Consider the following 12266-nt stretch of genomic DNA (forward strand, 5'->3'; position numbering starts at 1 on the left):
AACAAAATTGCCTTGATTACTTGAGCTGCGCATTGAAGGATGTTAGATGCTGTGGCCAAACTTCAAACTCTGTCTGATGTGGTTGCAGCTAGCTTCAGTCTTATTCTTATTGCAGACTTGTCACCTCAGAGATATAATTTGGCACTTTCTTGATAATGTTGCATTTTTTTCTTAATCATCACCTTGGATTTCCTGCGCAGTTCAAGCTTAATGAGTGACAGGAGTTTAGGCCCCATCATTATAGTTGGGATCATTGATGTGCCAAGATCAAATGCCTGGTTAAATTCACATGTCAGTAGCTACGTGATTTGTTGTAAGGCTCCATGAAAAGGTTCACTGTGCAGCAAACACATGTCATTAGACAAGGTAGATTGTTCCTTTGGATAGTATTCTGACCCAGTGAGATTCACTTGTCTTCGGTCACATTTTCTGTTAAGCTATTTTCTGTAGTAACTGGCTTTGTGATCCTACAGCTGTTGTGCACACTTAATTGCAAGGCTGAAATTGTTGCTATAGCATTACATTGCCTCAAAGATAAGGGCATGCAAATATTTTGAAATTTTGAATATCTAATCGAATATCTTCCTATTCTTTGAGCATTCAAGTAACTCAAATAGTGTACTATATTCAAAGTTATTCCAAACACATCTAATACACTCGCAACATTTCCAGTGATTTTCAAATAACACAAGGTTCAAAGCCAGCTTGCATAATTACATTCATCAACTGCTCTCAAAGTAGGGCCCAAAAAGTCTGAAAACCCTGCCTTGATGCCTGATCTCTGATGCCGTGCCTGTTGCCTGTTCGATGTTCTGAGGTGTACCTCTGGTTTATTCTCTTTCGCCATCAGTAGTAAAGAGTAACTTTCCTTAACACACAACTTGACGATCATACGTTTACAGACCCGATGTTGAGACATCTTAGAGGAGATTAGTATTGAAACTTTTACCAGCTGTAGTTTTAACTCCATACTTTATCACATTGTATGGCGAAGCCGTCACTGACGCTTCGTTGTTCTGCACAAGTAGCATATATTGGTGCAAATATTCGACTTGTAGTTAGTTCAGTTGGAAATAAGTACTATTTGTATACCCTTAATGAAAGGGAAAAAAATTGTGGAGGTTTAAGCATGGCTTCAACCTAGTAATAGAGAGAAAGCTCAGTGTTGCAGTGAGTTTTTCTGCGGACACCTGGATTTAACGTGCCGCCGTCACAACGTTCGAACAAACCTTCTGTCCTAGCTACTCGCTGTTTTCGTTGGCCTCTATCAACCAGCGAGTCATCTTTCTTCTTCTTCATCTACTTCTTCTTCCCCTTTTACTCCTTTTTTTTACTTCTTTCTCTTTTTCTTTTCTTGTCAGTCTTCTATGGCACCACGCCGACACCTTGAAAACCTACAGTAGGGTAGCTTTTGCTACAAAAAAGAGGAAACAAAAGAAACTATGTTTTTGTGACTACTTTATAGTCATTTTCATGACCGTCGCTTGGTTTTGCAATTTCAAGTCTCTTTATGTTGACGAATTGCCACAATGTTCCTAAAAGTTGGTGACTCGTCCGTAATATGGTTTCAGGACTTGGAGTTCCATGGGGTGATGCGTTTCTACTTCCAAGATGCAGACCAAAAAGTTGTGACCAAATGCATCCGTGTTTCAAGCACAGCTACTGTCAGCGATGTCATCGGCACACTCATCGAGAAGTTTCGTCCGGATATCCGAATGCTGTCGGTGCCCGACTACGCCCTGTACGAAATACACGAAAATGGAGGTAATGCTTGAGCTGTTTCCTGTGTTTGCCTTGCCTTCGTCTGAGTTTTTTTATATATTGATTAAGGTGCATCCAGCACTCTATTCTGGCAGTTTGTTACCTGCCAAACCGTTAGCTTTGCCTCGATCATTTCTCAGTGTTCCAGATGGTGAAACTTCCCTGTTTTTCACTTTTTAATTCTTTCCATTTAGTAGGTCTATTTGGTAGTTAAGATGCCGGCTGGGGCTGTTGGTAATACATTGTGGAGCGAGACAGTGCCAGCAGATGAGGACAGTCGAAATGCAAACTGACAGGACGGGCATTTCCTCGTCTGTATCGCGGCGGCTCGCTCCGTCATATTTTTGCAACTCTGGTGGTCACTCGACTCTTCTTCCACAGAGGAGCGCAAGCTCAGTGCCGAGGAACGTCCTCTCCTGGTGCAGCTCAACTGGCACCAGGATGACCGCGAGGGCCGATTCCTGTTCCGACGCATGGACCACAAGTCTCGGGTGAGCTATCCGTTGGTCATGCTTTTGGTTTACTTTGCACTTATTGCCGACAGGCTTCGTTGTTTCAGCATTATGGCTGGTCATGAGTCTGCCTTGACTTTATACCCAGAGCTGCATGCTGTGGTTATGTGAAGTGTGTGGCATGAGCCTCACTCTTTGCTAACAAACAGTTCAGTTTATGCTCGTCAACCTAAGTTATGTCACTATCATTTTGCTCACGGCGGGCGGGACGAACGAATAAGATAGCACACACAGTCCTTTCGTCCCGTCCGCGTGTGCTGTGAGCAAAATTTCGTACCAACTCACCCGAATTTCCGCTTTACTCTGTGTTATGTCACTGCTTCTTTGACGTCGCTGCTTGAAGTGAATGCTTTTGTCTGACCCGAACTTTTTAGTGCAGTCTGCATTAAAGGCTTTCTTCTAAAGTAGTAGCATTAAAGCGGACATTTTGCAGAAAATCCAATGTCTGTGTTGTGAGCAAAGTAATCTCGCTTGTAAACGTATATATAAGCGCAACAGAGAGGTCACAACAGGCAAGAAAGACAGAACAGGGCGCCCTGTTCTGTCTTTTTTGCCTGTTGTGTCGTGTCTGTTACGCTTATATACGCTTACAAGCATGAACCAACTAGCCCCGCAACACATACTAAATGTCACAGGCATGATGCTGGCAGGCGGTAACTGGCAGCTGACATGACTGAGCACTGATTCTCCTATGGTTTGTGCGACTCCGCGAGGCTATGTGATGTCACAAAGTTGGTAGAAGCTGCCACCTCAGCTTGCTCATTTGAGGCGGAAGGGTTGAGTAAGAACCAACCTTCCATGGCTCTTGGATGCCGAGTTGGGCTCGCTGCCTCCAAGTCACGCAGGCACATTTATACGGTTCAATTAATGTGGGACTTTATAACTTTATATGTCGAAGGTTCACCTACAACCTTTAGCTAGTTAACATGGTAGATTAGTAGCTTACCGCTATTGTGGCATACCCTTGAAGGCTGAGCTTAAGTGTCCCCCATAATTTTTTTTCTCCCTTCTATCACTTCAGAACATTGCTGGAAGAGCTGCTGTGGCATACTAGTACTTATGTTTGCAACGCGATTTTGATAGGCTGTGTTTTTTTGTTTGTGTTTTTTCATAGTGTGACAATTGTCAGCCCCACAAGTTTGAATTTGTTTGCAATTCTCTTGCATCAAATTGCCAAACTATAGTACAGTGGCAGTTTAGACATACTTTGGCTGTGGTTTAGAATATATGCCTACATCTTCTCATAATTGTTTAGCCACTCTTTTTAAACTTCAGCCGAAGCAAACTACTTACAGCCAGCACTACACTTGTGTGTCTGGATGTTTTGCCCGGAAAACACCTGCTGAAAACACGTCGTCTTAACAACTTAACGAGGGATCTCTGTGTTGCCAAGGCATGGCGCCTACAGTTGCTCATTGTCTGTGGTTTTGCAATCCTTCTCTCAGTGACTAAGCTTGTTGTGATCTTACTTGCCTATGAACTTTTTTTGTTCAGAAGCCTGGTGGTTTCCTTAACTAATGACTTCTTTCTCTGCACAGCTGCCAACGCTCAAAGTGGAGTCACTGCGTTTCGGACGCAAGCCTTCGCGTAGGGACCACAAGAAGAAGAAAAATAAGGAGGCGGTGAGCATCTGCGGCTGCTTTCTTTTCTTTCTCTTAGTGCACGTTTCAGAGGCAAGGCTGATGTAAGGTTTGCACTTGGAAAAAAAAAAAAGAAAGTTGAGCTCTGTTTGCATGAAATGTTTGTCCTTTGATGCAGTAGGGGCAAATGCAGCAAGGCGCGCAATTGGACTTCTTTTGGGAAACTTCACGCAGCCGATGGAAACGTTTACACATTCAGGGCCAATATTTCAGACTCTGCTATGTCCAAAATTTGTGTTTTTCTGTACTGAAAAGATCGTTTTTTGGTCGAAAGGTTTTTTTTTCCCTAGCAGGATGTGGACACTGCTCTTCACAGCTGTGAAGGTGCCATCTTGGATTTAAACGGAGTCATTCGGACAGACTACTTGGCTATTTGTTCATTGTTACCGTTTGAGGCGGTGGCAATAACGGTATACTCTTCGTCATCGAAGTGGCCAGCTAACAGAGCAAGATCGCATTGAAAATAGGACAGGTGTAGCAGGGGAAATGGGACAGTGTACTGAATAAAATCACTGTATAGAACAGGGTACTGTATAAAATCTGCACAGGCAGCGTGCAGAAGCTAATCACACTAGTAGATCACGCTATGCTATAATTCTCTACTATCAGTTTACAAACTACACTCTGTGAGCGGTGAACTTCACTGTATCTAGAGCTGATTTTTTCAGACTGCTCAATTATTCGGTTATCTGGACCATTTCCCGGCTCTTGCCAAGTTGGAAAAATCTGTCGGCGACTATACAAAATGTTAGAAGTCACGGCTATAGCTTTTTTTTTAATTGAAATGATTTTCAAGTAGTTAGTTGCTTTTAGGTTTTGCAGGGAAAAAGGAAGAAATTGGCCTTGAATGCTGCTTCTTGGCAAGGAGCAGTGAAATGTCTGTCTTGAAAGTATATATAACTGCATGGAGAAAAAGCTTATTGCATGCTCTGAAGCACGGAAGCTGCGAAATGGAACCGAGTGCAGTATTCATCTATGCTCTTGCAGTTTTGCTCCAGCTTGACTCTTTTAAGTTGGCATTGCTGGTTTGAAAGTTGCATACCTCCGAGACTTGCTATTCCGGGCTATAGATTTAACTAGATAAGAGGTACCCAAGCAGAACTGTTTGTTTGCTTGCTTTTGCCAGTAAAATTCCTAGAATATGACCCTGTGTAGGCTTTCCTAGTACTTGCATAATTGTATTTTAATTCCATGGTATTATTTGCAGGCTCAAACTGAAGAGAAAGATGGCATTGCGGAGAAGCTTTATACGGAGATTCCGGAGACTAGCTTTACGCGCTCGATCTCGAATCCTGAGGCTGTCATGCGACGGCGGAGACAGCAGAAGCTGGAGCGCAAGCTACAGCAGTTCCGACAGGAGGGAAGCCCTGAGGCTGGCAAGTGAAGCTTGTTTTTTGTGGGGACATGACGCATGCATAGCCTGCGTCTTTGGACAGGTGACTTGTGCGATTCCTGCCGACTGCAGTGAATGGGTAGTGGGTCGGCAGAAAAGGGGTCGTGAAAATTTGGATAAAAGGATTCATTCAATTCATGGGGCCTTTTGATGTAGACAAACATAAGCTTTTTCAGAAATAGTTTGGAGCTCGTCGCCGTGTTTGAATACACATTGTAATTCACTGCTTTATGAGGCTCCTCGTTTGACTTTAATCTCGGCCAATACTGTCACTAGACATTGTATTCATTCTTTTTGCTAAGGGACATGGACTCTGGCATGTTTCTTTCGACTAATGTTTGAGTAGAGAAAGGTTCCCAGGCAAAAATGAATTTTGCCAAATTGCTTTCAGTGGCTGCACATTGTGAGAATTGTGAGCTCTAATGTAGAAAGAATAGGGGTATCTGTGTTGGAAGTTTTATGCACAAGTGTGTGCAGTCCAGCTGCTTTTGCAGCGCAGCTGTTGTTCCATGGTGTGGGGACATGTTTATGTGCGTGGCTTTTTCTTTTGATTCTTACACTGAAAACAAAATGTGTTGATCACTTGGGAGGCTCTCTTTCTCCCATAGTTTTGCTCGCCTTCACATGATTTTCCTTATCACTATTGGTGCATCACTATCGTGCATTGAAGTCAAGGATGCATCGTGTGATATGCTCTCGTGTTTCCTTCATCCTTGTTTTCTGTGCTATCTTTGCCCAGGACGCATGCACCTTCCGCATAAATTGCAACAAGAAAACCTCGTTAATTTGACCATTATTAATTTGGACATCCTGGTGTTTGAACTGCTGGCTCTATGAAAGCCTATGGCGTCACATTCGCCTATTCAGACTGCACGGGTCCCGCATAATTTGAATAAGCCAAGGTTGCCCACATGATCGTCGAAATAGTTTGTTTCAAAACACTAGTTCAATGCAGCAGTACACCTCTGACATAAGCGCGATGGCAGGTGTGATGCTGTACGGACAGATTCTTCTTTTAGAACAGTTAGACCACATAGTTTTGGCCTTGCTCTCCTGAGCTTACCACCTTTTCGCAGCGATGGTGGCTCGACTAGCCTGTATTATCCAGCCGGCCATGCCAAACATCGCTGAGCCATTCCCTCCACTCTCATCCACATGCTTCCGTCGGTTATTCCTTGCAGTGTGCATAAGCTGCACAATCGCCATGTGCCGTCCACTATTTGTGCTGTAAAACCTCTTCACAGGAGACGTTGCCACTTTTAATGGGTGTGGCGCAGTAATGATGGGAGCTCCACTATGTTGCTCCATGAGGAATGCGGTAGGCCCTTAGATTTTAGCAGTCCTCCTCCTTTCTTGCTCCGAACAGTGTGCACGCAATAAGACATCGATTTAAATGTGGAAACTAGCCGTTTCCGCACTAGTCCTATCTGAAAATTGAGCAACCATCTCCATCTTTCACCAGATGAATTGCTCGTGTTGCAAATGGTTCATGAAAATTTTTTTAGGGTCATTCGATAACCCAGATTGTTAGATAATTTGAACATTTTCCTGGCTTTCGAAATTTGATACAACTATGTTTTACTATGCGGACAAAACAAGACAAGCCCCTCTGTAAAAGAGGATGAGAGGAACTCGCTGTAAACCACATTTTATTCTTGCACAGACAACTTCAGACAGCAAGGAGAAAAACATTTTGCTTTATATATTACTTTGAACATGTCCCTCTACGGCAACTATTTCTCTTAGGTGAAAATGCCCTCATTGATTTCTTCTGCATTCCGAGGTTTTTCAGAAGAAGCGAATTCGTCTTAGGCTAACTGTAGCTGTCTGAAAGCTAAAGCCCTAAAGTCTGTATTAACACAACACACAGGCTTTTCAAAATGTCCCGTGTCTTGCACTTGATTTATTGCTTTGGCTGCTTACATGCCATTAAATTGTGGCTCCTTATGTACCATTAAATCCAACACAACGCAGCACGTCCGCATTTCTTCGTGCCGTTTTGTTACTTGTTGAGGCTTCCTGTTGGTGTGGCTCAACTCACCTGAATGTCTCCCAGGGGGCACGCTGCGCATCTTTGGCGAGTCTCTGAACCGGGACGTGCCTTACAAGACGCTGCTGCTATCGACGACAGACACCGCATCACACGTGGTCCGGGAGATCCTGGTCAAGTACGGCCTGGAGCAGGAGGAGCCCCAGATGTACTGCCTGGTGCAGGTGCTGGTGCCCCCACCACCGGGTGGCCTGCCCAGCCCCCAGGACCCACCCACGGCTGGCCTCAAGGAGTTCATTTTGGACGACGATGACTGCCCCCTGGCCATCGAGAGGCAGCACAACCGCATGAAAGGTAGTGTGCACCCCTCCGCCGCCGTCTTCTCTCAGTCTGCATTCCGTGTGTCTTGCATCCCCTTCTAGTGCACTACGGAATAATATTCATTTCTGCCTGTGCCTCACCACAGTGGCTCAGTAGTGGTTTGAGTGGGCAACCTTGATTTGAACACCTGCCACAGTGTCTGTTTTTAAACAGAGGCAAAACGCAAGGCATAGGGGATTGTCATAGCTTGAGTCGTTTTGGGGCATTAAATCCTATAGTCTGTGAATAACTAAACATCTTCGCTTGTTTAAGTACACGCACAGTGGGTGTAGCGAGCCTCCTCCTAGCGAATTCCTCGATGTCTAAGAAACATTTTTCTCAATTCTCCACTTCCGTTCCTATTGCAGCACATATATTTGAAAACTCATTGTGATGAAACTGTTTTAGTGGTTGACCTTGCTATAATGAACTCTCTACACTGATTAACTGTTAATGCTGAGTTACCACAGATTTGAAGAAGAAAAAATCTAAAATCTTCAGATCCGTGAATCTAGGCTCTAGTGCTAACGCACTAAAATGAGAAAACGTAAAAAAATATGAGCTGCTGTAGGATACAACGAGAAAAATGATAGTTAAAAAAGAAGACTAGACATGCCATTTTCAAGTAGGGTAATGTGTGCTGGTTCTGTGCTCTGTATTTGGCTCTTTCACGAAGGCTATTTTATTATTTTCATATAATATGCATTTGGACACATCTAGCGTGCTTGCATATATTTAAGAACACGTCTGTTGGGAACAGATTTTCTGGATCCTTAAAGCTTGTCTTAAACTGAGTGAGTACCGTTCAGTATTGTGAAATAACGAAAAATGTTTGCATATTGATTCGAGGCTGGTTTGTATTTGCGATGACAAAGATGTGGTGCATTATTTTCTTGACCTCTCGTGACACGACAGGGAAGATGAGTCGTGTGTGATTGTGGCATTTTTCAAGCAATACGTCTCCCTTTGGATAGTAATGCGACTGTTACCTGCACAGCTGTCACGCATTCACATGATGAAGCAAAACATACCTGGGATAGGACGTGCTGGACATGGGAGTATGACTTTTTACTTAACGAACACGTACACTGTTTATACTGCCTGTGATCCTTGCTTGCATCTTGCATCCTGTCATCATCGGGCTCCTCCGTCTTGCAGGGACACTGTCGTTCCACATTCGACGGCGACCGGCCGACTACCAGCCGCGCAAGCGCAAGAAGAAGGCTCCGAGCGGTGGTGGCACTGTGCCCCCGGAGGAAGGGCTTCCCTTCCTCCAGGAGGTGCCCCAGGGTGGTGGACCGCCAGGCCCCTGTCACCCGATACCTCTCCACATGACCGAAGTGGGCTCCGCACCATCAGGGAATCAGGGCCTGCAGGTGGGTGCCACTTACGAGCTTTCCACCGACCCCAGTTTGAGGGGGGGGGGAATTCAAGGGGCACTGACGATCTAAAGTGTGCAGAGGCGAAAGCCCATTGCGTAATTGTGACATCATTGCACGTGCACAGTTGTGGTGGCTACTAGGCGTAGGTCAAGTTCGCTCACAAGGATACTGCGCAGTGCGTGCGTTTAAAATGTCTCAAAGCTTACTAGTAAAATCTTGTTACAAGAGACACTCGCTTATAAGAGGCACTTAAGGGGGGAGGCTACCTTTGAATACCAACTTCGTTGTTTCTTGAGATAATTGAATGAAATTTTCAGGGTATACTCATGGCACAGCTATTTGAATAACTGCAAAGTTTCATGGAGCTGCGCACATTGGTACAGTGAAAGCTCGTTAATTCACAACTCGTTAATTAGAAATTTTGGATAATTCGAAATAGTCATCGTGGTCCGGTCCGCAGTGCATAGAAGTCTATGCGCGTAACAGCTCGTTAATTCACTCAAAAATTGGTGCCGCCACCCATAATTCGAACTGCGCGCCGCCAAGCGGCGCTGTTAAAAACCATCGTTGGAAGCTTTCACGGCAGAATGATAGATGGCACAACCATCGGGGCGCCGCTAGGGTGCTGGAACAAGTACTAAACAGTCTTTCCTGCCGCGACTCCTTCGAGGAACGACGTTTTAGTGTTATCGACCACGGTTTCGTGTTGCATTTCGTGAGCCCTCGTTTTGCACGCCGCTTATTGTGAGCTTGTGTCCGCGAGATGTGTTCGCGTGGGAAATACTGTGCCAAGACGGTGAAGGAGAAAGTGGCTACTTTACGCGAGGTGGATGAACGGAAGGCCAGCGAAGTGGAAATCGCGAAAAAGCACGGGATTCCACCAAGCACGTTGTCGACGTACGTCCGAAATAGGAAGGCCATCGAGGATGCCTATGAAGCCGAAGATTTCGCCAGCAACAGAAGAAGGCTTCGGTTAGCCAAGTATCCGGAAATTGAGACCGCTGTGATCACGTGGGTGAAAGAAATGAGAAGCGCTGACATTCCACTGAGCGGCCCAATTATCATGGCGAAGGCGGCCGATTTCGCCCTGCGCTTGAATGTGGAAGATTTTGTCGCCTCCGAAGGATGGTTTCACCGCTTTAGAGACAGACATAATCTTGTCTTCTGGGTGTTGTCTGGAGAAGCCAAAGAAGTGGATGCAGAAACTTGTGCCACGTGGCAAAGCGGTGCTCTGCAGCAGTACTTAGAAAGCTACTCGGCACATGATATATTCAATGCTGATGAGACGGCTTTGTTTTATAAGCTCCAGCCCGACAGAACAGTAACATTTAAAGGGAACAGCTGCGCTGGCGGCAAGCGAAGCAAAGAGCGGATTACTGTTCTGGTCGCTGCTAATATGACCGGGACGGAGAAGGTCCCTCTTTTTGTTGTCGGCAAGGCACATAAGCCTAGATGTTTCAAGAACATTAGGACGCTGCCGACGGAATACTCCGCCAACAGCAAGGCGTGGATGACGGGCGAATTGTTTAAAAAATGGCTCTTGAAATTCGATCGGAGGATGGAGCTAGGGAAGCGTCAAGTTCTCCTCATTGTGGATAACTGCTCGGCACACAAAGTCGACGCCGAGCTGAAAGCCACAAGGCTCGTCTTTTTGCCCGCCAACACGACTGTGGCCTTGCAGCCGATGGATCAGGGGGTGATCAGAAACATCAAATGTTTCTATAGGCGCCACATGATCGAGCGCATGACTTTGTGCACTGGAAACCAGAAGACCAGCACCATCACATTGCTCACAGCAATGCACATGTTGGTGCGTGCATGGGAGCAGGTCACGCCGTCCACAATTGCAAACTGCTTCCACCACTGTGGCTTTGCTGCCGGAAGTATGAAAGAAAGTGGCGACGATGGGAGTCCGGAGCCTCTGCCTGCGGCTGTGCGTGCTGTGCTGCAGGACGTCAGTTTTGATGATTACGTTGGAGTAGACAGCGATGCAGCAGTGTGCGGTGCCCTAAGTGATGAGGACATTGTCGCTGAAATTGTTGGGGAGCAGTCTGTCCCAGAAGAGGCAGAAGACGAGGACGACGACGAGGAGCAAGAGCCCGTGTGTCCATCTGCGGCAGAAGTTATGGGAGCGCTGAATGTCGCGCGCCTTTTCTTCAGCTTTGAAGAGGGGGAAGAAGACTCCCTGCGTCGCATTCGCATGCTAGAAGACCGAGTGAGTACGGTAGCCCTCAGAGAGAAGAAGCAGAAGATGATAACAGACTTTTTTGCTAAATAAATGTTTTTCGTGCCCTCCGGGCATCAAACGCCTTCATTTTTGCTCACTTTCATTAGTTAGAATTTTGGTTAATTCGAACTGGCCTGGCGGCCCCGTGGAACTTGAATTAACGAGCTTTTACTGTACTCAAGTTAGAGAAGTATATCAGAATGGTTCACATGGGTTCCTTGTTCCATGCCTGGTGAACTTGCAAAATGTGTTGGCACTATGAAATTCATTATGAAGGTTCCTGAATAGATACCACAGGGCAAGACAGAGCCCTTTTTTTTTTAATTTTCCTGCTGAAAAATTTTAGCAGTGCATTGAGGTTAGTGCCACTAATTGGACTTGCATTAGCCTAATTTTGATTGTTTATTATAAACTCCAGACTCAATAATTTGAAGAAATGAGCTTGTCTTGCCCTTGGAAATTTATTCAGGCGTACAATAAAAAAAACCAGGTGGGAATCTGATTAGCGGTTCCAGAAATACTGCGGGAGTAAGCAACCATACTATGAAAAAAATTCATTCTGAGAAAATGGTCCTTGAAGTTTAAAACAGCATTTTCAAGTCTAAACTTTGTTTTTCACTGCAGCACGTTGTGCTTCCACCTCCCCGACTCCCTCGGAAAGTGCATTTTCATGCGAACAGCGGACAACGCTGACGACGCGTTATCGCTTGCGATGACAGACGCGATACGGGAGGCCGAAATCGCCGAGGTTGATATGGTCGGTACAGCAGGCACGCTTCAAACGCCGGCTTCTTACGTTGACGCGAAAGATACGCAGTTGGAAGCGGCAGCGCAGTCGGTCTAGTAGTGATGTAGCAGAAGCAGCACTAATAGAAGCGTCTCTGCGCCCGTTGGCAACGCTTTTCGCTAGCTTCGCGATTCGGACGGCATTCACAGAACGATGACATATGCAGTGTTTTGAACTTCTTAGCGTGCATCGTGGCCGATCGTGCAAAACACGG

The 12266-nt window shown here is 45.5% G+C and overlaps 1 protein-coding gene across 1 annotated transcript in view; it reads left to right on the forward strand.

Moving 5' to 3' along the window:
* The window catches only part of cno (adherens junction formation factor afadin), a 47196-nt gene that overhangs the window by 2994 nt on the left and 31936 nt on the right, over window positions 1-12266 (forward strand). Inside the window, exons 2-7 of the mRNA XM_084579111.1 lie at window positions 1572-1764; window positions 2143-2252; window positions 3812-3895; window positions 5121-5289; window positions 7363-7650; window positions 8815-9032. Coding sequence (XP_084435237.1) covers window positions 1572-1764; window positions 2143-2252; window positions 3812-3895; window positions 5121-5289; window positions 7363-7650; window positions 8815-9032 — 1062 coding nt within the window. The remainder of the gene's footprint in view (window positions 1-1571; window positions 1765-2142; window positions 2253-3811; window positions 3896-5120; window positions 5290-7362; window positions 7651-8814; window positions 9033-12266) is intronic.

This window comes from Amblyomma maculatum, chromosome 9, assembly GCF_055883805.1.
Source record: "Amblyomma maculatum isolate TAMU_Amacu chromosome 9, ASM5588380v1, whole genome shotgun sequence".
Taxonomy (NCBI): domain Eukaryota; kingdom Metazoa; phylum Arthropoda; class Arachnida; order Ixodida; family Ixodidae; genus Amblyomma; species Amblyomma maculatum.